The 24,865-nt window shown below is 38.3% G+C and overlaps 1 protein-coding gene across 2 annotated transcripts; it reads left to right on the top strand.

Annotated features, from left to right (window-relative positions):
- Positions 1-23,495, top strand: LOC133264599 (solute carrier organic anion transporter family member 1C1-like). Of its 2 annotated transcripts, none has more exons than XM_061444441.1 (15): positions 1-143; positions 6,345-6,499; positions 8,816-8,957; positions 9,046-9,178; positions 11,220-11,332; positions 12,126-12,272; positions 12,391-12,489; positions 13,495-13,737; positions 14,584-14,748; positions 15,314-15,509; positions 16,986-17,148; positions 18,552-18,736; positions 19,964-20,028; positions 21,193-21,310; positions 22,215-23,495. In XM_061444441.1, the coding sequence occupies exons 2-15, from the start codon at positions 6,368-6,370 to the stop codon at positions 22,429-22,431; spliced, it is 2,118 nt and encodes a 705-aa protein (XP_061300425.1). In that variant the 5' UTR covers positions 1-143; positions 6,345-6,367; the 3' UTR covers positions 22,432-23,495. The 2 variants fall into 2 exon arrangements, with proteins under 2 accessions (XP_061300425.1, XP_061300416.1); XM_061444432.1 differs by lacking the exon at positions 1-143 and adding an exon at positions 2,090-2,216.
- The last annotated feature ends 1,370 nt before the right edge of the window (positions 23,496-24,865 follow it).

The raw sequence follows: 24,865 nt of genomic DNA, 5'->3' as shown, positions 1-24,865 counted from the left end.
AACTCTGACCTCTGTGACGTCCATCCAGAATTCAACTTGATGAGAACTGAGTGAGACCAACAAACTTCTAGTTAGTTCTGCTTTTAGCACAGAGGACTGGACCAGATGACCTCCAGAGGTTCCTTCCAGCCTGAAATTATGCTGTAAATCTAAGACTTTCTCTAAGATTTTCTCTAAGATTACTTTCTCCTGGAAGGCATCTCAAACTCTGATGAAGCCAGCAGTTAAGACCCATCTATTTTAGGTTTTTCAGCCAGGCACCAGTCTGTCTCTTTAGTTTTCATAACTATTACTAGATTTCTAAATATATTATGTGCAGCATTACAGCTTTTGAAATAATAGTAAAGGCACAAAGTTAGCTGGAACGGTTATACAGAGAAGAGTCTGGATATCGTAGAAGGGGAAAAAAGAATGAACCTGAGAATGGCAAAATAGGAGTGGAATACAATGTTAAATAGAAAGTTGCACGGCTGATGGCCAATAACAGGAGTTTCTGTTCCAGGGGAGGATTGCCTTAGCTGAAAATCTTGAGAAGACCCTGAATGTACCTGTTGATTTTAGGTAACTACGAAAAACTCTTAAAAAAGACGAAAATGTCATACGTAATCTTAGAACATATGTGGCAAGGTTAGAGATAAGGAATAGTTAACATATCAAAATGCGATACAAGTAAGATTACACCTGCAATATTGTATACATTTTTATCCATGTGCATTTATGAAATATGGATCCAGACAGAAAGCACTATCACTAAGGGTTCCAAGATGTGCTGCAGAATCAAAAGAGACTATATTTCAAGAAATTATTAAGCATGATTACTTTATTTACTTAGTAAAACAAGTTGAGAAACTGTGCTCTCTTCATCTGTGATCAAGGTTGAGTCCTCAGTACCAGATTGAAAGGAATAGCTTCTAAAGCCAAAGAACCCTATCAGTTTAAAACTAGAATATAATTTGGTCATGACTGGAAATTGAAAGAATGCTCCTATATATCAGAAGACCAGTCCTTTGCAGCAGCCTTAGAAGTGGATGGAGTGGGAGGGAATTAAATTCTTACTGCTCTCAAGGCAGGGCTTGGCCTTTTCACAAAAGGTGCTTTTGAGTTTGCAGACTGGATTTATGATCTGGATTCATGATCTGGATTCCTTCTGCATTCTTATTTTATAATTTTACTAATACTTGCAGCTGAATTGCCCTGACATATAGCTTTGGAGAGACTACCATTTTCTTGATGATGTCTCTTGTTCTAGGCAGCTAAAGGGAACTGTCTTGCTGAAAGCTGGAAAAGCCATGAGAAGTGCAAGGTATTGCTGATAACAGTATTGAAGGCAAAATTCAATTAAGATTATTCAAAAGTCAGCATTATTAAATAGGCTGTAATTGGTGGCAACCATGGCAGGGAATGGCCCCCAGACTGCAAGGAATGGAACTTTTTGGTATGACATCCAAGCAGAGAGCTATCATACTTCACATGCTTTAAAAATTGTTTCTCTTTTTAATGTAATTACTTTCTGGAATCAGGCATAGTGCACAACAAAAGCACAACCAAATAAAATACTTCTCAGGAAACCCACTCAGGTTTCCCTGAACTAGACCTGTGAGTAGGTAAAGGGATGCTCCGAAGTACACATAGCCCCAATATACTTTTACATTGGGTTTGCCCATGCTATAATAGCACTGAACTACAAATCTGAACAGTCTTCTAAGCATGATTGTTTGTTCAATATACCTAAAGCATTATATTTATTTTCTCTTCCTGCAAGTCTTTAGCTGGATCTAGCAGATCTTAGCTGAATGGACTTTAGCAGTAAACTATGAAAATAAAACTTCATACCAAAATTCATTTTAGCTATCCATAACCATGTGCACTTCTAAAGTTGGAACATCCCATTTTTAAATGCCAGGAAGGTATGAATTATTATAAGCTTGACTAACACAGGAAAAATGTGTTTCACAACAGTGTAAAAAAGGAACACACTTGCACATTTTCTACCTAATTAATTTTTTACTACTGTGGATAAACATGTATTTTGGGACCTTTATCAGAGGGCAGAACTGGGAGGAGACAAGATTAAAACTGCCTAAGCCATAGTTTGTGTTAGAAGTTAATGATTCTTCTACCAAATACCAGCACAGCTTTGCTTAAGAAGAGAATTCTCTGACTTTTGAGCATTTGTGTGGTAGTATAACTGCCATTGCTGTGGATACAGAACCTAGGTAGGAACCTCTTTAGTATACTTTTTGTTTGTCTTACACTTAAAATGTTGCCGTTTAGTGTTTGCAGCTAATGAACATTATTTGTGTAGTACTAGTTGCATTTCCTGTGACCAGTAACATTCCTGTTGTAGATGTTAATGATTTAATGATGGCATCTTGCATTTCTATGAATGTAAGCATCATATTTCTTGAGCAAGCAAACACCACTGAGGCCTGCATATCAATGTGGTATTCATTTTTTATATTAGGTTAACTTAAAAAGTCTTATTATTCCTTAGTGTATTTAAAAATCAATAAGACAATTAGATTAGCGCTGCAGTAAAGTACTGTAAATCAGCACAGTTCCATAAAGTGCTGGATGAAATGTGGCTTTTGATTTGTGAGTTTTTAGTCTACGGGATGGTAGTACCATCTTGAGATGAACTGCTTGAGAGTGAGAGTACAACTGTGATGAGAAACAGCCCAAAGACTTGCAGTGTCTTTGCTGGATTCTGAAAATTACTCAAGCATCATTGTATTGTTTTTTTTTTTTTATAAGAATCTAAAAAACCTTTAGCTAACTGTCATCTTCATCTTTGTAAACCAATTACCTGTGATTCATACTAATGTGTTTAAAGTGGTGCTCTTATTCATTTTAATTTGCATATAATTAGGGGGTAGAAAACCAAGCTTGAATTTTTTTAATGTTCACTAAGAAATAGATCTAACAGGCAAGAGTGAGGCCATGGCCCCTAAACAATCATATATTCTGAAGCACTAAAGAAGCCGGAGGCTGTCCTTTGCAAGGCTGACTGCTGTGTTCTGGAGCAATCTTGCAAGGTGCCATATGCTTCCCATGATGTTGTGAAAGATCTTGGCTCCCACCAACGAAAATGATCTACACTGATTATAGTAAAGAACCTTGATCTTTGCCCACCCAAAGTGTTTCTCAGAAGAGACTCTACTGAGCACAAGATCAAATGAGTTTTTCAAATGTTCCCTGGGTATGATGCAAAAACAAAATGGAAGAATGTTAACTTTCATTCTCATAGGATAGCTTAGGGATTTTTGGTGTATTTTTTATATCTGTATGATTGGTTTTGGGGAGAGGATTGTTTTCTTCCCTCAGGAAGGAGATCAGGGTGATTTTGGTTTAGGTTGACTGAATAACTAAACAGTGCCAATATGTTACTTGACTGATCTCATCTTTCTGCAAATGCAACTACCTCAGGTCATTGCTGCAACCGAATGGCTTGTGAAGGCAAAGTGTAATAGTTTATAGAAATCATGTTAGTGAAAGGACACACTGGTGCAGAAAGCTTCACTATTTTCCTTTGCTTGCAATCAGATCCTTGGTTTAAAAAACATTGGAATAAAGCTAGTGAAATAAATCTAAAATAGCAACTTTATTAATACTTGCAACTGTCAGGCTCAAGAGCTAATATATGTTGACATAATTGCGAATCGATCCTGTTTACCTTTTTTTCTAATCTTCCTATGGCATGGCATTTCCCCAGCCCTGACCTCTTCTATCTCCAGCAGATTTCCATGTAGGTCGGGGTCAACTGAGGATGGGACGAGATGCTGCCAGCAGCTCCAACTATTGATCTTTGCACACAGCTTGCTCTAAAATTTCTCCAGCACAGTTGCATCATCTTTTTGCTTCCTACCTCCTGTTGTAGCCTTCCCCTGCAAAAGCAGCACCATCTCCAGCAGCATCTTTGCAAAGCAACAATAAGACAGGAACTAGTCACCCCTCTTCTTGCCTGAGAGTCCTTCCCTTAGATCACTGGAGGAACTGAGAGCTGACATTGCTAAATAAACTAGCTTCCACCTTCTGGCTGGATTAACACTTTTCTGTTTGCATCAAGCAGCTTTTGCCCTACAAAGTTGAATTTAATTTTATTTTTATTCTTTTTCTTTTTTTTCTATATTCCATGTTAACCTAACCTCTGCCTATTAATGTATTTTTCACTCTTTGCTTCTAACTGCTTAACCTGCTCTTTGTACTTACTGCTCGCTATTTTCAGTCTTACTGCCCTTTTTCGTGCCTTCACAGTCTTTCTCTGAAACATTTACTATTTCAGAGTATGGATAACTGACTTCTTTTCTCTTTTCTCTGTTTTGCCCCTTATTTCTATCTTTATATTTCTCTGCCTTCACTCTTAATCACCATGTACTGAGATTTTAAGTCATGTTGTACTCTCAAACTCTCAAAAGAGCTACTTCTTTAGTCCCGTGACCTGCAACAGTGTGCTACCCCAACTTCTTATTGTAGCCATTAATGTCTCATGACAAGAGGGAGAAGCTAATCTTTTCAAATTACACAGAGAAAGATGAATTTCAGAGGACCAGATGCCCAAAAGTATTTGAATACTAACTTTTCCTGAGCACCTCAATTAGCATGCATTTCTGTTGGTAATTGTGCAATTTTGAGGAAATCTTTTCCCCTGCTTCTTGTTCCTATCACCTGTCTAAGGAGCCAAAGGGAAGGAAAAGCCTGTTTTTTGTCCAAATGTGTGATCTGGCATAGACTTACAGGACAGCCACAGAAGCAGTGATACTCACATGAGTCAAGTGTCTGGGGAGCAGATACGAACAGTGGGAAAGGAAATTAGTTGTTCACGCCAGCAGTAGTACCTAAGGACATGCTCATCAGCTTAAGCCCCCCAAAATCCTACGTTGTTTAAATATCTGTTTGTGGTTTTGTCTTAAACATCGCTATGTATTAACCCTTTTCTATCTGAATGAAGAAAAATCCTTACCCTTTAGATGGTCTGACAAGTGTTACTCTGCTGTATGTACTGTAGCAGAGCAATTTGCAATTGCAGATGGACTTTTTCCAGCATTGGAAAAGTTCATCCAACTTTTTTCAGCTCCATTCAAGCATGGAAAACCTACCTTTGTGTGGTGTTTCCCCGCACACCACCCCCCTCCCCTTTCTTTTTTTCACCCTTTTCTCCAATGAGGAGACTACTGTGAAAAGTGAAATAAACCAGTTCCTGTGAACTATGATTTCTGAGTTCTGACTTGGGGACATTAGTTTCAATACTCCTATCTCCCCTGTGTATCAAGATCTGCAGATCTGAAGAAGGTTTGTTTCATGTGACCCATTTTTTCCGAGGGGCTCTGGATCTTCTTTCAGAAATCTGTTTCTAGTTGGAGTTGCACAAACGGGCAAGTCTTTTCATTCTTTAAATAAACTTTGCAAATAGATACATAGAATTCCCTTTCAGATTTTCACTGAAGAATTCTTTGTAATTGCTTACCCATCCCTCAGGAATACAGTTAAAAAAAAAGATAAAAAGAAGAAAATAAAAAAGTATTGCACTATTTGTTGTAATAAACCCAAATTCAACTTAATTATGAGGCAGGGCTTTCAACAATAAAAAAAAAAAATGTTATATTAAAGCAGGGGGTAAGATTTTTCATCTACAGCTACAGGGCGTGCTCTTCCCTGGGGAGCTGGAGCAGTTTTGCTGAACTGCTGAGTTGCAGATGATTTCATGCATCAGAGGATATAAACAGCACTCTGAAAACAGGGGATTAAGGATACCCTGTATACTATCACAAGGACTAAAAATCAGATAATATCCTTATAGGAGGTCATTTAGCTAAAATAATGAATTCTTTTGTCATTAAGAATTGTTTCTAACAGACCAGTGTGAAAGAATAAGTCAGATGGCATGGTGCTACTACAGAGATCTTACCAATATGATGACTGAGTCCTAAGCTGCTTGGCCTGCAAATTCAGAGCCTCCCTAGCACTCTCTGTGCTTCAGCACTGATGCTTTGTTGACCCTTGTAGTTTGTTTTTGGAGAGAGACTTTGTCTCTTGCTCTTTTGTGGAACCTGTATTTTTAGCATTAGAAGTCATTTTGGACAGGAAAAGAAAGGGGGTGGGAGCAGAATGGAGCAGTGGTCAGAGTAAAGAATCATTTCACTTGAAATATGTCAAAACAAGATACTTTGGAATTTAAATTAATATACACTTTGAAACACCCAAGTTCCAAATAATTTCCAATGAAAATATTCAGTTTCAACATCTCAGCATTTTCCTATAACTACTGTTTCATCAGAAAGCTCCTTAAGCAACTCTATTTTGGCATATGCGCTTTTGTATTTATTACTGTTTTCTTTTGGGTTCAGATCACTCAGTAAAGAAATCAACCATGACAGCGGAAACCGAATCCAGCAATGTCAGTGACTCAAATCAGGAAGCCGAACCTGCCCAGCTTTTGGCTAATGAAACAAACAGAAATCTACCAGTCAGAAAGAAGACTTCCTGTTGCACTGGCTTGAAGGTTTGGTGCCTTATCAATATGATCATGCTGTTATATGTTAGGAAATGTTGTTCAAGATACGACATGCCAGATAACTTCATTCGTGTTCACCCTACATTTTCTGAAACTGGATACACACTGAAGTACAGGGGTGGTTGAATCTCATCTTTGTCCTAAAGAAAATAAAAATTCCTGATCTACCGTATTACTTGCAAGTTGCTCACAGGTGGATGCCCTTTTTGATCATTAGAGAAAAGTAGCAAACTCCAGTTGAAGCAGCCTAAAATAAGTGACTATGATACACTGTTGTCTGGAGGTCGCTAACACCACCCATTCTTGCAGGGACAAAATAGGGTGAAGTGAATTGTATTCCAGGGCTTTTACCTAATCCAGAGCTGTAGGCCAGACAGTCCACTGATTCCCACAAACACACAAGCTTTCAGGAGCACACAAGAAGAATTCACTGAACAAAGAAAGTAAATTAATAAGAATTTTGCTTTCACGTTAAAGCTGTAGTATGTATTGCTTCTGGCTGAGCTGAAAATACTACAACAGTAAGATTTCTTTTGACAGCCATGAGTTTGGGTTTATGTTTTGACTACTTCTTCAGCCAGCTTCCTCTCAGGTTAAGTTCCATAAACTCAGTGGAGTTGCAATAAGGGACACATTTCTCTCTATAAAAAAGCCTATAAAACAGAAGATTAATGGAAAAAAATAGGCAATTGCAAGCTTCCAAAATATGCCAAAATATTTTGGCTTAAGTATCAGGCAAGGATTATTAAATTTTAATTTTATCTGATTCATATCTGCCACCCATACACACTTGCAAAAAGTAGGGTCTTATTTCCCTGGGAGACTCGCTGCTAACTTGCCAACATATATGTGGGTAACGTGGCAAGGCTGTGGATCTATGTCTAACTTTATAGCAATGACAGCTTAACATGCACAATACATTGGAGGTAATAAAAGACGAACTGTTATTTTCCCTTATAGTCTATCAAATGTTCTGTGTTTTACCTAGGGATTGCATTTTTGAACTCAAAATACCCAAGTCACTTTTGTTTGTGTTTTCAAGTTTGTGAAACACAATCAGTTTGTGATTTCAGCCAAAACCACTGAGAGCACTGCTGAAATAAGACAAGAAAGGTGGTTCTTACAAACTTCTTGCCAGTTGAGCTCAGGAAATATTAAACATGTCAGGACAAAACCTGCACTTGTGAGATTTTTCTCTTTATTCCTGATAAAAAGAGAGAAAATATACCTATTTTCAAGCTTTTTCTTCCAGTATTGGCTTCATTTCTTAAAGTAGATAGCATCACAAAGTCAAAATCTATATTTACTTTTGTTTACATACCCAACATTTTGTTGTATTGGAACTTTTACCCACTGAACAATAAGTCTATTTGTTTTTTAAGACTCTGTTGAAATAGTTGGATAATATTTAAACAAACTTAGTTTAACTTGCTATCAAATTCATCTTTATTTGTAAAAGCCAAAATGTGTTTTAGTGGGAGCACCTAAAAAATCATAAAGAATATTAAGTTTTCCCTTATGAGGTATATGATATACAGGCAACATAGCCATGATCCAAACATTTCAAAATACATCATCTGAAAGAGAGATAAACTCAACAAGTCTGTTCGAGCTTCCACACACTGTGATATCATAGAAACTTGCATAAAGCCTTTATTTTGATGCCATGGCTATCTATATGTTTGAGATAGAACAAGTTACAAACTGGCCTAAAATAAGTGAAATGGCGCCCAAGCAGAGGAAAATTGGGCTAAGATTAGTTTTAGGTTGTACTAGTATTAGTAAATCTATCTTGATTAGGTATTTAATTTCTGGCAAATTTTATACTTCTGCAGCATGTAGAAATCTCACCATTTTGGCTGCCTTCAGCTTTTTGATTAAAGTAACTACAGGATATCACTAACGTGACTAGTCCCCAGTGAGTTCTTTGCCAAATTTAAGTTTCACAGGCTGTAGGATTTCTGCTTTTGAATACCTCTGGCCAGCAATGCAGAGAAGATCAGGCTTTCTGTCTATTAAGATTGCAAACCTGAACCCTAAAAGAAGCAGCTGCTCTCAGCGCAGCACCTTGCACCAGCCCTTTTCAGCAGGGAAAGCCAGGAGCAAACAGTGCTGAGAGACCACTCTAGTGCTTCATAGCATTAGGATATGTGAAAATTAATCCACACAATATTGTCACTGCAATTTGAGTAACAAACATATACCATTATAATGATTACTCCACACAGTTTTAAACATATTTGATCCCCCTGTGACCAATTTTCCTGCCTCTACCTCCCATTTTCTGTCTTAATCTTTCCTCAGGTATTTCTCGCTGCTTTATCATTCAGCTACTTGAGTAAAACGTTGTCTGGTACAATTATGAAGAGTTCCATCACTCAGATTGAACGAAGGTTTGGCCTGACGTCATCTACTGTTGGTTTCATTGACGGGAGCTTTGAGATGGGTAATTGATATTTCATAACATGCAGAGATCTACTGAGACAAATACAGAGCACAGCACCTAGCACTGATTTTGTTTCATTACCTTCCAGGTAACTTGCTGGTGATTGCATTTGTAAGCTACTTTGGAGCTAAACTTCATAGGCCCAAAGTAATAGCTGTTGGATGCTTTACTATGGCTGTGGGAAGTTTTTTGACAGCAATGCCTCATTTCTTCATGGAATAGTAAGTATTAATCAAGATTAATTTGGGTAACCTAACATTGGAATTGGATACTGCTTTCTGGTTTTTGAATGAAACTTGGTGTATGGATTTCCAAAGGCCTATAGCAGCTCACCTCAATGTGCAACGAATCACTCTTCTCACAAGTATCACTGCTCATTTTATCTGGTTGGCAAAATATGGCTTCTTTGCAGAAAAAGTTCAACTCCTCGAAAAAATAAGAAAGTCATAATGCTTTAGTTTTCAGCCAGACTTGTTGAGAAAAAGATGCAAAGAAGGAAATTATTTTCCAAAATCATTAGAATTTATTTTTTCAAGAAGAAACAGATATGATAATCTTATGAAAATTCAAGTTTCAAAGAAAACATTTTCTTCAAAAATCATCAAACATACTACTGCACTGGTGCTATTTCTTTAATGAATTATATACTCTTCCCGAATGGCAAACTGTAAGAACACCTGTTGGGAAAATCGTTGTCAACCTAAGAATGTGGCATCATGTGCTGCTAATAAGGATGTCAGGATCATGTAGGCAGGAAAGACAAACCGTTATGAACCACATAAAATTATGAGGAATATAGAATCCATGTATATGATTTCCAGAATAAGTCTGTACTGTTCTGAACAGGATCTCAAAGCTCTGAGCCAGTAACTTCCTATTGAGTGACATTTCTATGTGAAATATGACTTTATTTATAGCAACAGGTAACTCATGTAAAATCAGGGAGTCAGAGCTTACTTAGTGATGAAACCAGCCCACAAAGATGCTCACTAGAAGAAATCCCAGTCCTTGAAAGAAGAAACCAGGGCCTTGTTGTGTAAGGTGACACATTTTGCCCTCCTGCGGCAAATAGCTGCTCCTCACACAAAGCAGCCTCCCAGCTTTGCACAGAACCTGCAGATGAATCTGAGTTGGTAGAGCTGGTACCAGGGTTTTTCCTGTTCCCAATGCACATGGCTGGTTAAACTCATTTTCCATGGCTGGTTAAACTAATTTTTATTCATTTTCTCCAGGCTCAGAGACTTACAGCTTGTTGCTTATACGCAATAATGTTTCCAGCCGCAGCTCTAATACAGTGATAGCATGTAGAGTAAGACACATTTCTGTTGCTCTCTTAAATATATTAGAACAATTTGAGATATACTAGTGTAAAAAGAAAACTAAGGAATGCTTTTTGTTATGACAGTAGATCTTGTACTAGCATCAGACTTCTACTTTCCATACAATTTCTCATGAACCTGGGCCAGAATGTTTAGGAGGAAACTGTTCTGCACTGTCTCTTCTGGTGAATGCTCTTTGTTTCAGGATGAAAAATAAGCCTGCCAGATCTAATGGAGTCAACGCAGTTCATAGAAGCAGAATGTGTGCTTTACCATGTTGTTCTGCTTAAGCTAATTGTACTTTGCACCTCAGCAGGGCTCCTATCTGGAAAAAGGATCATGCTGCTGAACAGCTTCCATCACCTGAGCTGCTCAGCTGCCTTCTCACAGTATTGTTCCTTGTAAATACAGCCAAAAAGTGTCCTTTAGCTACCAACTTTATCCACTCGCTACTATACAATAGCTCTCCCTAAAGACAGTGCAAATTATCAGGCAAACAGGTACTGCCTGAAGATGACTTTTCCTCACTCTTCCTCCCCACTACCTCAAAATACACATCTAAACTAAATAGGGAGACTGATTCTTCTCTTCCTCATCGACTTGGGGTCAGCATAAGGAGCTCACCTGGACCTGACCCTAAATTTTTGTACCAAATTTCAATCCTATCTGAATTAGTTACAACAGCCCTTTTGAATTTTCCAGCTTAAAATGCTGCATCTTCTAGACAGATGCATCTTCTAGACAGATGTTCTTCGTTTTAGTGTTTTGGTTTTCCAAAATAAGCTTAAATAACCTTTTTTGCTCCTTCCAAAGCACTTTGTGTTGTTATTTAAACAAAGATACATTTCTCTTAATGGAAATATCAGTCAAGTGGTTCCTGTCCTATTACACTAGTATTTCCCTAATGGACACTGCTTCTAAACCTACTATTGTGTGTTTTCAGTTATAAGTACGAGACATCACATACAGGCTCTTCAGCAAACTTAACTTCAAGCATAAATCCCTGTTCCCTACACCAAGATGTGAACGAAACCTTCTTGCAAGTCTCCAGGTCAGGTAAGGAACTGTAAGTGTAAGTACAAATACAAGAGATAGTTCTGTGGCTGCAAATGGAGTAAGTCATTGCCACATGCAAGATGCTCAGTCAAACTTCTAACATCAGTCAGTACCTGTTTGGGAATATTACCAATATTTTATGCACTTTGTGTACCACATTTGAAGAAGAAACATCCATCAAACATAAATTACAAGGATCCCATCCTCAATTTCTTACGTTCACACTTCCAAATTACAATAAAATCAAACTAACACTGAAGCGGATGCTGAGACTATGTTTGAATTACACGGAGTTTGGGACATGGAAGAGATAGCATGACAGGACATGAAACTGCATGGAGTTAACTGTAAATAAATGAAAGTTTCTATAATCTTGATTACAATATGAAATACAGCTCTTGTATGTACTGATTTCCATGGGACATAGGTAAAATAAGAGCCAAGCTGTGTCCCAGAAACACAAACTTCTCACGTTAAAGATAAATGTTATATGCCAGGTAATGTATTCATAGCAATATCAATCTGCCATTTTTTACACAAGCATTTTTTCAGATGAGTAATACTTTTTTTGTACTTGTAGAAACAAAATTAAATGGTGGTGGAGGAAAGTGTTATTAAAAGATTATTAAAGAGTATGATGAGGTTGATGGCCTTTCATTAATCTTCCATGAGGAAAATGTTGTTAATACATTAAATATAAAACTATAATCATTTCATGTGCTGAATTTCCTGTGGTTTGTCACTGTTTCCCATTCGACTATTCTATTACAAAGATGTAAACTCTCATCTGCAGGCTGTGAGAAGGAACCATCATCATATATGTGGATATATATCTTACTGGGAAACATGTTACGTGGAATTGGTGAGACACCAATAACACCACTGGGCATCTCTTATCTTGATGACTTTGCTAAAGAAGAGAATGTTCCTGTGTATGTAGGTAATCTCAACATAAAGTAATGTGAGACTTGTGGTGTAAGAAAGAGGTCTATCATCCTCTGCAGAAGAAAATTTTCAGCTGTTAAAATGTACTAGCATCTCCTTCATTATATTTTCAGCAAGTTTGCACACAATAGGCATGCTGGGTCCAATGTTTGGTTTCCTGTTGGGATCTTTATGTGCAAGACTGTATGTGGATATTGGATTTGTGGATTTAGGTAAGCAAAGCAAAAAAAAGCAAAAGTTAAAACAAGCTAATACTTGTTCATAACAGGTTCTTCTACACAGTTGCATAGGTTTTTATTATGATAATTAATTATAGTAATATAATTTATATTTAATTTATATTTGTTTTATTAATTTTGTTTCATTAATTTTGTTATATACTTTATTATCATTTTATTAATTTACTGGAATCTTTTAGGGTAAAGGCAGAATTCGACAGGGAACACGTTTTAGAATTGTGTTTTAGGATTAAAGGATTAAAATGCATACTTAACTTTAAAAGTTAGAACCAAGAACTATCACAGTACCGAAATGTTTCACTGAACTTGGGTCTTAGTGAAAGAGCTCTCCTAGCATGGCAGTCTTACAGTTTTGGTGAATTACCTGGCCTTTCAGCTGAGCATTTTACATTATTTATAATTCATGTAATGTTTGCGATATGCCAGCCAGGCCTTCCTTATTCAAATGAAAAGAAAGTGCATGCATATATTCACATCTGCAAAAGGCCAGAGGAAGAAGAGAAATCCCTGTTGGCCAGCATGTAACAGTCATAAAAATTAAATTCTCATCTTCCTTGCAATACAAAGTTTAAAGTCCTGGCTAATGTCCCTGATGCCCCTATGCTTAATAGCAACCTACATAATTCAGGTTAGCAGAGGGTAGTCTCCATAGAAATATATCAATCAGCCCTAAAAGGACCTTTTAGGGGTGCAGCTTGTCTGCCACACCTTTTTGGTTTCTTATGTGTTGGATAAAGACCTCTGTGGCACCACGTATGCCACAAAATGGCAGTCAGCATAGGACGTAGAAAGGCAGATGAAACAACACCTTTAAAGTCCGATTCCTGATGTCTTCACTTCTTGAACAGTCTCTCATTATATTATTTTGGTTACCGCTTAAAGTCAGATATTGTAAAATGTAGCTATTTTAGCAGATAAAGGGTGGTAAGGTTCAACTTATTCATTTAGGTAACTTGCATCTGTTTCCTTGAATTCTAGGGAGCATCACTATCACCCCACAGGACTCCCGCTGGGTGGGTGCATGGTGGCTTGGTTTTTTAATAGGTGGAGTAATCAGTTTCCTAGCTGCTATTCCATTCTGCTTCCTGCCAAAGAGCCTGAAAAAAACAAAAGTCAACAATGACCAAACTTCATATGGTCTCTTGGAAAACATTGGGTCTACAGAGAAGAAACTTACTGCTGCAAAAACTAAGCCAAGGAAGTGGTCAGTAATACTGAAAGGCAAGTGTTTCACATGCTGTATAAATGTGAAAAGGCAAAAGCACAATGTACAGTGCAATGTAACAGTTCTGAAAAACATTTTCCTCCCTTGCACTTCAGTCTGAACCAGTTAGCTGTCCCCAGGAAAGAAGGGGTCTGCTAAAGGTTTTTAGAAGTCCAAAAGCTTGTTCAAGTCTGTGAGGCTCTGCATGCATCATTTGCAATGTATCATAGCCTGAGAAGCACCTCTCTCTAAAATTTTGTGGTAGAAGAAATTTGAAGAGTGGAAAAATTGTTTCTGTATCAGGACCTAAAAAAAATATTAGAAGGCTCCTTTTGGAGTACTGAAAACCAAATTATTCATCTGATCATCATACAGCTCATGGAGACATTGAAGCACATTACTGCATAAGGAAAATGTACCTGTTCTCAGGTTAAGAAAGGGGTGAAAAGGAGGTGGGGAGAGATAGCTTTGCATCATTGGTCAAATTCTCCCATCTTTGTTCAGATCCCAGTGGAAGACACCGGGTATCTCCACAAAGGCAGCTCTTATTTAGCCTTGAACCTGTGATAATATCTATGGAAGCTGAAAGAAGTGGAGCCCTGTAATCTTCATACGCAGAGCTTACTAGAGCACCCATGTTTTAACCCATAATTCTGTCTTCTTTTAGGACTCTTCCTTTATCTTGACCTCTGGTGGTCTTCAAGAACCCAATTTTGCTTTCAGATACTCATATGCAAATGAAGATCAATGTGATTTACACTTGGACAGCTGAAAGAAGGATTTTATCTTAAGTTTTGTAGACTACTCACCACTAATTATGCCATGCATCTTCCAAAGCCAACTCATATATCCCTTTCTTTCAGATTTCTATACCTCCCTGAAAAAAGTCTTGAGTAATCGAATGTACTTTACATTTATGTGTTGCTCACTGTTACAAATTAATAGCTTTATTGGTTTCTTGACTTACAAACCAAAGTACATGGAACAGCAGTATGGACAATCTACAGCTAAATCTAACTTTCTAATAGGTGAGTTACATTGTGCAATGACTGCTTATGCTATAAGCAGTGCATGGGAATAAATTCTGGCATGCTTTTTCTGGGACTGAATTCCTTGCAGAACAGGCTGATGTAAATGGCACTCTCCTGAACTTGAATTATATAAAAGCAGCATTCAAACTAATGTTTTGGTGCTTATAGGACCAGAATAAATTATTATATTATATATGATACTCTATGATATTATATTAAATTATGCCATGTCATGTCATGTCATATTATATATCACATCATGTCATATTCTGTTACATTACATTACTATTTACATTGTAGCAACAGGACCCCAAATGTGCAATGAATGTGCTATGGGAGTTCTAATTTCTGCAATGTCTGACAAGTGCCTTCCAATGGTAGTGGGGTTTAAGGGTTAGGCGCTTCAAAAATAGCATATGGGATTAGGCTGAGCACAAAGCCACCTAAAGTCATCATAATAGAACATAAAGCTGCCAGGGCCATCAGTGTGAGGACAGACTTTAGCTCTTAAGTCCACTGTGACTTTTTTATTTTAATATTCCCTTTCTATAATCTCTTACAGGATTGACGTCCTTACCTCCTATAGGTCTTGGAATTTTCCTGGGGGGGCTTTTAATGAAAAAGTACAAAATGGGCATCATTGGAGCAACCAAGTTTGCATTTTCCATGTCATTTGTGGCCTATCTCCTCACTCTCTTGCATTTTTTTGTTGGCTGTGAGAACCATGTGGTAGCAGGAATGACAGTGTCCTATCAAGGGTGAGTATAAAATGAAGAAGAGTATGATTTTCTCCATGGCAGCGATAGTTAAAAAAATGTACTATGAGATCAAGGCTAAAAGAGAAACATACTTTTGCAGTCCTTAAGAGAAAGTGAACACTACCCCGTGTCGTTGTGATAGTTTCATCGGTCAGCACTGTCAGCCAGCACTAGCTAAAGATTCGTGAGAAATACATCAGCAAAAGTGCATCATTACTAATGTAGAGTCTTTGGCTGAGTGTGTGTGATGTTTGACACAGCATTATTTCTACACCAGAAGCAATTTGCTAGCAAAGCGTATTCAGTAAGAGGATGAAGCATATGTGACAGAGAGCACTGGTAGCATATACTACACAGACAGAAAGACTGCAACCTGCTAGACTCTCAGCCTCCTGCAAACCAAAATGAAGCTTTTATGCCCACTGAAAAGGTTCTCTCCTCTCAGGAGAGAACCAGGGTTTGAAAGTTACAGGCTGTTATTTTGTCTTGGAAAGAGTGAAGATATCAGCAGAAGGGATGCATGCTGGGATCTAGCTGTCCAAGGGGCCCAGCAACACTCTTGCATATGGGTTGTCACTGCCTCACATCCAGCCTTTTCAGAGTATCATCTCATGGCTAGTGTGAACCTGTCTGTGTCTCCCTGAAGACTTACCCACATTTCAATAATCTGTCACTATAGTTAATTTATCAAGCCATACTTGTTCACAGCTGAATATGTGCAACTGAACAGGCAAGATGCCAAGGGTGTTTATATTTGTTGGAACCTGAGAACTAGCTGCTGCTTGTCCTGTACTCTGCAGCATTTCACTAAGAATGCAAATGGTGGACCACGGAATGTGCTTACTAAGTGCTGAGGTGAGAGAGATGACAAGCACATAAGCTTAATTAACCCAGAAAGGAAAAGATGAGGGAAGACATCCCTCTTTGTTGCAGATCTCAATACCCTAAAAATGTCTGAAAGTAAAAAGGAATGCTGCATTCTCCATATTCTCTGAGGCTGGGCTTTAAGACATGGGTCTTTAAGACATGGGCTTTAAGACAGGTTTTTACTATGGAGACCAGGCAATCTAGTTTCTATCACTGTTGCAGTTTTACCAGGAAGTAAAGATGTACTTGATAAGACTGTGTAAATTGTTGCTAGCTCTGTGCTCAATTAGGTGATAGTCTAGCTGACCTCTCAAAGCCTTGTAAAGCTTTTACGTTTTTTTTTCTGTCTACATCTATCAAGTAAAATCAGTAGTAATGTTTCTATTTCTTTCTTTTAAAATTCTTTATAATCTAGTAATCACTTTAATGTCAGTGCAAGTAGGATGGAATCTCAAACAAGCAAATCAATACTGTAGAGACTTAACTATGAAAATGTGTGTCCTGGGCGTATGAAGTGGGTTTCAGGACAGCAACACTGGATAGATCCACTGACAGCACTGAATTAAAAGTTTCTTACACTCTTACACCTGTCTAAACTTAACTTCCAAGAAAACCCATTCCATACCATGAAAATGATATCTTTTCTGAGTGCAACTCTGACTGCAAATGCTCCTCCAATGTGTGGGATCCTGTGTGTGGAGACAATGGAATCACATATGTTTCAGCGTGTCTAGCTGGATGCACGGCTTCGGTGGGACAAGGAAAGAACACAGTAAGACCCTTCTTCAATTTCTGAGGTTTTCTACTAGCTTATTTTCTGTGTAATATCAGGGATTTAGTATTATAATGTATTTAAGAAAAAGCTAAGTTATTAGGGACCAGTCAGTGAAGTATTTATGATTTCTTGCTACAAGCAGCGCCGAAGAGAGATTTCTCTGAGTTAGTGCACATGAAAGAAAAAGTGCTACCTCCTTGTTGTAGAGAATGATTTTCATCTTTTGTAGATTGAATACAAGAGGGGGAAACAAACAGATGAAAGTGGTTACATGTTGTCTGAAAGTTGTCCATGTCTTGCCTTTTATAAACCTGACTTTGGGCGCCATGTTTAAAGTCAATAGTTGAAGCACACTAAGATAGTGCAGTATCTTTCCCAATACTGGTCATTATTTTGTAAGTACAAAGAATGACTTGAGGGGAGGCAGTTTGTCTCCCCCATGTGAGACTCTGGGATGGCAGGATTCTGCTTATTGTTCTGGCTGAATGCTTTCTGCTCAGCACAGATTGCTAGTGATAATGTGCAGAGTCCCAAAGAGCAAGCTCCAGGCCATGGATATAAGCCTTCATTGGACTGTATCATTCCCATGTTTTCTGATGCCAAATGATCCCTACAGAATACACATGGTGTGGAGCTGTTTCTTGCAGCCAAACAGTTTTCTCTCCAACAGATTTTTCTTTGACGCTGGTTTCTCTCTGCTGTCTACAGTCATCTTCTCCAAAAGACACTATTTGCTTAAAATCTTAAGGCAAGGGAGAAGGACTCAACAGCATCCATGACAGTGAGACCAGTAACTCCCACACAAGTCTGTCTCTGTAGAGGTTAAGGTTTGTGGCTTACAGTTCCCTTCACCTCAGCACACCCTAAAGCCCCAGAAGCCTTAGCTAAAAGCTGTTGCTCCTAAACTCTCAGTACACCTACTGCTAATCTCAGGGCTCCACAGCTACTGCTTACAGCTGTGAGGTACGTCTGGGGGGTCAGCATTAGCAGAAAAGGACCTGTGATCCAGTTCCTTTTCACAGACACAAGTCAACAGAAAGGTGGTGTCACCTAGCATGGTGTCACCTAGCAGCAAAAGGCACAGCTCCTTGAGCCTCGCTTTTCCACTTTGACAGCCCTCTGGGGACACAAAATCTGAGGCCAGCCACAGAAGTGCTTCAGGTACGCCAAACATCCTCCAAAAAGGGTTACTATGTCCACTGGCAAAAACATGCAGGCACAGAACATCTCTTCCAAATGTTTGCAGGAAATAAAAGGAGAAGCTGCTGCCCATTGCACCAAGAAAGCCAAATAAGACAGGAATGGGATGCTTAGGAATGCTTCAGACTCTGCCTGTGTCTGAAGGCAAGACTCCCCATTGCATGAGTATTGTCCTATCAAATGTGCTTTGTGTCTTCCAGGTCTTCCATAACTGCAGCTGTATTGAAGCCAGCAGTTCATGGACAGGAAATAACTCTGCCACCTTGGGGCAATGTCCAAAAAGTGAAGATTGTTCAATGAAGTTTATTTACTATACAGTAATACAAGTCATAAGTGGCTTTTGTTATGCATTGGGAGGCACCCCAGCATACATGATTATGTTTAGGTAAGTAAAACTAACGGCGTACCAAAGATAGAGGCTTTCCAACAAGGGCATCAAAACTATGTTTAGGTTACTCTCCCTTAGGAAAAAAGCTTCTCTTGCAGTATAACAGGCTTTCTTTAATGCACTTTGTCATTTCCCATTTGTTTGTGGCCGTTTGTTAGCATCAAACGTGCCTTTGCTGCTATCTGTAAGTTGATTCTAGTGTATTGCTTCCAACTACTGCAAAATGGTTTCTCTCATGCCTGTCATATGCCCAGGTTTTCCAGAACACATCCTCTTTGTCTGCTTGGTTATTCTGGCTGAATGGATTTTGAAAATGTTTGAAAATGCATTTCTGGATGTGAGGTTGCCCTAACAGATTGTATTTATCAGATGTCTGGAAATTCATGACACGTATGGGCTCATTCTGAGGCTCCTGTGCTTCTGTCTGTCAAGGTACACAGGTTCAGGCATACCAGGATGTGATTTGGAACCATGTGTACAAATCAGTACATACTTTCCAGTAATCTGAAGAGAAAGCTTTCTTAGTAGAAAAAATGCATTAATGGCAAATTTAATGGTAGGCCTAAGAGCATTGTGTTATCCTAAATGAGCATGGAAAACAGTGTGAGCTCCCTCCCTTCCTCATCTCTGTGAGATGCCTTTTGGAGTGTTGACCATTTTAATATTTGTAAGGAGGTGGCAGAAGCTGGATATGTAATGAATTCAAGATCAGTGAATGACCATTTCTGATGCTTGGAGTATGGTTCCAACAGAAAGGCATATTGCCAGATAGCTTTGCGTAGTTCAAGATGTGGCAGTATACAGAGAAATGTCATTCAAGAGTAGAAACGTGGCACACTAATGCACCTACTTGCAACATCTGTGTCTTAGGGAAATATTGTATATCCCATCAAGTGAGGAAAATGTATGCAGGGAGTTAAGGCAACTGGAGAGCCCATTTCAATTAGACTAGGATAGACTGTGATTGTGACTTTAAAATTTCACTTCTTCAGTTATGCTTAAGTGAATGGACTTCCCAGGAGCTATGTGATGGAAAACAACAGATTAATTCACCTTTTTCATACCACTTAATGTATTTTCAACAGCTGTAGCAAGCACTCTCCTTCCAAAAGTTTGGCTCTCTGTCATTAAGAGTATCAATTTCAGGTTAATTAACAGCAGTTTAATAAGCATGTCTTAATACTAGATAGGCAAATACTTCATAATTATCCCTCTTTCTTTCAGATGTGTTCAGCCAGAGCTGAAATCTCTTGCAGTTGGTCTGTACACACTCATTATGAGAATGCTAGGTAAGAGATCATTTTGGTTGAGGTGCTTCTTCATATGGCTTTAAGTGACACCAATGCAGCCACTGTTTATCAAACAGATATATCCCTGAAACAGTTGTTAGATCCTGGGGTGTTCCTGAAGATCCTGGATTTTTTCCTGAAGGTCCAATATTCAGTGAAGAGTTTTCTGGGAAACTATCTAACACAGTTCTGAAAACCTTTGACCTGCTGATTAAATGCTGTTGCAGTTTGGGAGCTTGATGTCCCAAAATGGGAAGAGTTTCTAAGCAAAATTATAGTATTATCTTGTCTTTCTAAGCACTGACTCCTTTCCATAGGCTTTTGCTTCAGCACATTGAACCACCATGCTCCTTCTGTTGCAAGGAAGAGAAGAGTCACTGCCAGCGTTTCAAAAAAGCTGGCATTTCTCTTCAGTGACTTGGAGATTAAATCTGATGCACTCCCATCTTACTTCTTGAAGGAACTTCCATAAATGATGTTAATGATCATTTGTCCCATCGTTCCCTGACTAAAGCACTGATGATTATAATACACAGGTCTTTATAGATATATTACTGAGTTCAGGTTCTCACAGGAGCCCTAGGGCAAAACAGGCTGAAAGTATAAAATAATAAATTATTTTGTACATCAAAATACAGGATGCTCCTGCAGGAATGAAGCTAGTGTGAAGCATAGTCCTGTACATGCTAAAGCCTTTTCCTGAAGTTAATACTTGCCTTTACTTCAGCAAGGCCAGGATTTTGTCCCTTGTCTGCCATGTTTTGCAGAAAAGCATAAGCTCGTATCTGGCCAAGCCGCACTAAGGATTTCTGTTGCTTTACCCTCATTCAGACAGAAAGGACCATCAGCCAGTGTGGTTAATTCAGGCTATGCATAGAAGAAGGAATGATTCATCAGAGACATGCTTGAGAATCCAATGTGCATGACTACAAACCTAGCCAACCCATCAGAACACATTTCCTGGGGACTGATGATCCCCACAGCACAGAGAGGGTGTCCCAGCTTACAGTGATTCTGATAAAGAAAACCCCCTCCACAGTCCAGTCCACATATTGCCATTATTGAAGCATGTAACTTACCACTAAGAAAGTAATATAAAGTTGATTCCTAAGAAGATGTCTTTTCCTGTGATATCTTTTGACGTTTTTGCTTGTTTCCTTCCAGCTGGGATTCCAGCACCAGTTTATTTTGGTGCACTGATTGACAAGACATGCTTGAAATGGGGAAGCACAAGCTGTGGTCACCAAGGGGCTTGCCGACTCTATGACTCCAATGCATACAGGTAAGGCAAATTAGGGCACAATAAACCTCATGCATTTTCTTTCTACAGATAGACATGCTTTGTTGTGTTATACTGCAGTGTATGAAGCCACTCACCAAAAATTCTGGTCAGATAGTGACTCTGGACTCAGATTTAGGTCAATCCAGAATTCCTGAAATTGAGACATCTTAAGATCAAATCTAAACCTTAGTTTTTTAGTCAGTTTTTATGTTGTGCAAAAATCATTTAATATCAATGACCGATTTATGGAATTAATTACATATTTTTAATATCCTTTGAGTCAATTTAAAAGATTTGGTATGATAAAAAGATTGTAAGATTTACCATCAAGAAGAAAATGACTCAGATCTACCCTACTTGCAGGTAGTTTGGTCATACTGCAAGAATGTTAACTTTGTGTGCTGGCCACATTCAAGAGAAAAATAAATGAAAGAAAGTCATGCTGAGCAGCTGAAGGTGTTGGTTAAACACAAACACTATCGGTCTCCAGAAGGAATACTCCAGAGATTTTTCTCAGTTTCACACAGACCTGGGCCACTTCTGATGTGCTTTTTATTTTCAAATACAATAGCCCACTCTGGTGTTCTCAGCATATTTCCAGCCCTAAAAATTGCAAGGCCTTAAAGTGATAAAAAAAAATCTTCAGAAACAAATAGAAGATGATGAATTTTTTTTACTTTGCAGCTGTCTTCATAAGCAAAAAGAATATTATCAATCCTTTAACATAAATTTTTGCAAGCAGAAATGTTCAGTTTGTGGTTCCATTTATAAATAATGAGTTTTAATATTTTCCCCTAAGCTTTTTTGGTATGTATGTGATCCTTAAAAGCCATTTATGGTGATTTTCTTCAGTGTCTTTGAAAACTTCAATGTTTGACACTATCTTCTAATCTCTATCCCACAGGTATGTCTACCTTGGTTTATCAGCAGTATTAAGAGGTCCTTCCTACTTGATTGCAGTCCTCTTTTATATATTGATAAAGAAACACTTCAAAAATAAGGACTGCAGGCCTATAGAGAATGGAGGAAGGGAAGATGCTCCTGTGAATAAGGAAGATAATTGCAAGATCAAAGAACGTTTGCCAGGTTCTACTGATGCAGAGAATGAATCATGTATTTAGAAAGCCTCTTAGATCAGTGGCACATGAATCAGGACAGGTTCTTTTAGAAGCTACTTTCACCATATTATGAATAAATAAATAATAAATATTAGCACCATTCATAAAGCAAAACTAATAGCAAACTTGTGATCAACAGCAACAAAAACTAACATATAAATATGAAAGTGCCTTATGTCTGGTGCCATACTTACCTGTTATCAGGACAGACAGCCCAGGTTACATGAACTGAACCAAATTCTCAACAGATAAAGAAAAACCCCCAATAAATCCAGTATGCAATTTTTAGTGGGGTCAATGATGACTTCTGGCAGAACAGCCCACAAAATGTGATGTTGATCCTGTATGCAGATCCATGCAGTAGACTGCCACAGGAATGACAAGCTCACAGCTAACAGTAGCGTTTTGATTTCATCAAATTCAACCAGAATCCACAGTAAAACCAAATCCTTTAAGCAAAATATTTCCACCTTATCTAAATGAATCATTGCAACAATTTTCCATCACAAAATAGACAAAAGCAGTATTTTTCCAAGAAGCATTTTATCTTAGCTCAGCTGATAATTTTATGCCTACTTAAAACTGCAAATAGGTTGCCTTAAAGGAAATAATTGTTTTTTTAAAATCTCAGCGTCTTAGCATTTTATTAAAAACTAATTCTTTTAGTTAAGTGACTATGAAACACAAGAAATATTCAGAATTTTTTAGCTATGTTTTCTTAGCAAAATCCACCCGACCTATGGTCGTGCCTTTATTGCTATGTCATGTACTGTCCAGCAGAGGACACTCAAACAGCAACATTGGCCCTATGCTGCAAATACTCGATATATTTGCCGTGTTCAGACTTTATTGTTCTGGGAGAAGTTCATCATCAGGCAGGCAAAACACTCACCTGAGTTTTCGTGCATCTTAAAACTTCCTCAGTGCAAGCCTTTAGCTCATATATTCAAAGTTGCTTTTGTGTATTTGTTGGTTTGTGCTCATCATATTTGCGTCACTTGAAGCTTGACGACGATTATTACTCTGAATAAAAAGATGTTTACTTGCGTACCGTTTCACAACAGTGATTGCATTCTCCACTTGATACTTTAAAACAGAAGCTCAAGGCTCAGTGGGATATGGCTAACAGACATGTTAGATAGAAAGTACACTGAGCAAAATGCTGAGTTGTTCTCAAATGTGTTGTCTGACATGTCAGTCACTTAGCAGTGATTGAAGCAGCTGAAGGGAAAAGAATGGGACTTTTTTCCAAATGAAGTGATATTTACTGGAAGTAGAGATTCTCCATCTATCAAAACTGATATGGTCTTTTCTTACAATTGCATTTGCAAATGCTTTGACATATCCAGAAACAGCCATAGGAATGACCTGTGGGACCTAAAGGAATGAACCTCCGTATCTAACTACTGGGCTTGGGAGTGAGTTTTGGCAGGGAAAGTAATTGCAACTGTCTAGTTCTGTTTGGTTTTCAGCTGCTTTGTCCTCATGGTATTTTATTAACATGTGTTGGTTCACATATAATTTCCTATGGTGTCTTTAAACCCAGGGCTTTAGGTGAGGCATTTTTAACCCAAAATCTGTAACCTTTCAAAACACCAGTTTTAACTGAAAACTAGAGCTAATCCCAGATGACAGACTATGAGAACTATGCACAAAGAATCAACAATGCCAGAAAAAGGTGTTATACCCTGCAACAAATCTAGGAAGCTATTACTCCAAACTCATGAGGTCAAGGAGCTGTCAATATACTGGCCTTTCTGAACACAGAGGAGAAGGCTGGCAGAAGAAGGTTATAACCTCCTTATCAAGTTTATTTCCCCTTTTATTGTCTTAAAAATGCTACCAGCCAGAAACAGCCCAGCTGTCTTTGGGTGCCACAGCAGGTCATCACCAGTAAGGGAAGGAGAGCAACACTTTGATTTGTTGCCAGACTTAAATTGTGATCTTCTCTCCAACATTAAAAAGCTGCAACTGTAGATCATGGATCTATGGTAGAAGGAGAGCAAACAGGACAAATTATTTCACCTAACGGTGCAATTCTGCAGTTAGTGTTTGTGCTACTCTTGGGCCTTGAGAGCCCTTGCTGCGTGAGAAATATTGTGCATGCACACATGCACACACACGCACAAAATGGCAATTTCTGCTTCAAGATGCATGCATCTGAGATAAGGCAAGATATATATTGCCAGGCAGGAAGTCATCAAGAAATAATGATGACTGCTTCTAAGCATGTTCAGGAGACATTTGAAGAAAATTAGGAAGATAATTTTGAATGTTTTTACAGTTCTGAGGGGAAAGCTTAAGTAAAAGCACTTGTTAGTAAGATGTGCATGAATGTGTTTCAGCAGTAATCTGCCACTACAGCCACAATTTTTACACACTAAGTAAAATTAAATGCCCACATCTACTCCTTTATCCACTGCTGTGGATAAAAGTC

Source organism: Pezoporus flaviventris, unplaced genomic scaffold, assembly GCF_033815535.1.
Source record: "Pezoporus flaviventris isolate CSIRO_AGI_PZ_B2104156 unplaced genomic scaffold, CSIRO_AGI_Pfla_v1 ptg000002l, whole genome shotgun sequence".
Classification (NCBI taxonomy): domain Eukaryota; kingdom Metazoa; phylum Chordata; class Aves; order Psittaciformes; family Psittacidae; genus Pezoporus; species Pezoporus flaviventris.
Note: the sequence above shows the minus strand (reverse complement) of the source record. Positions and strands in the feature narration are given on the sequence as shown.

What these genes read in the sequence shown, in the direction of transcription:
- LOC133264599 (XM_061444441.1), top strand. Translation starts at nt 6,368, where the DNA reads ATGACAGCGGAAACCGAATCCAGCAATGTCAGTGACTCAAATCAGGAA. An exon ending in CCTGTTGCACTGGCTTGAAG is followed by an intron (nt 6,500 to 8,815) that starts GTTTGGTGCCTT and finishes ATCTTTCCTCAG; the next exon opens with GTATTTCTCGCTGCTTTATC. An exon ending in ATGACAGTGTCCTATCAAGG is followed by an intron (nt 15,510 to 16,985) that starts GTGAGTATAAAA and finishes TTAACTTCCAAG; the next exon opens with AAAACCCATTCCATACCATG.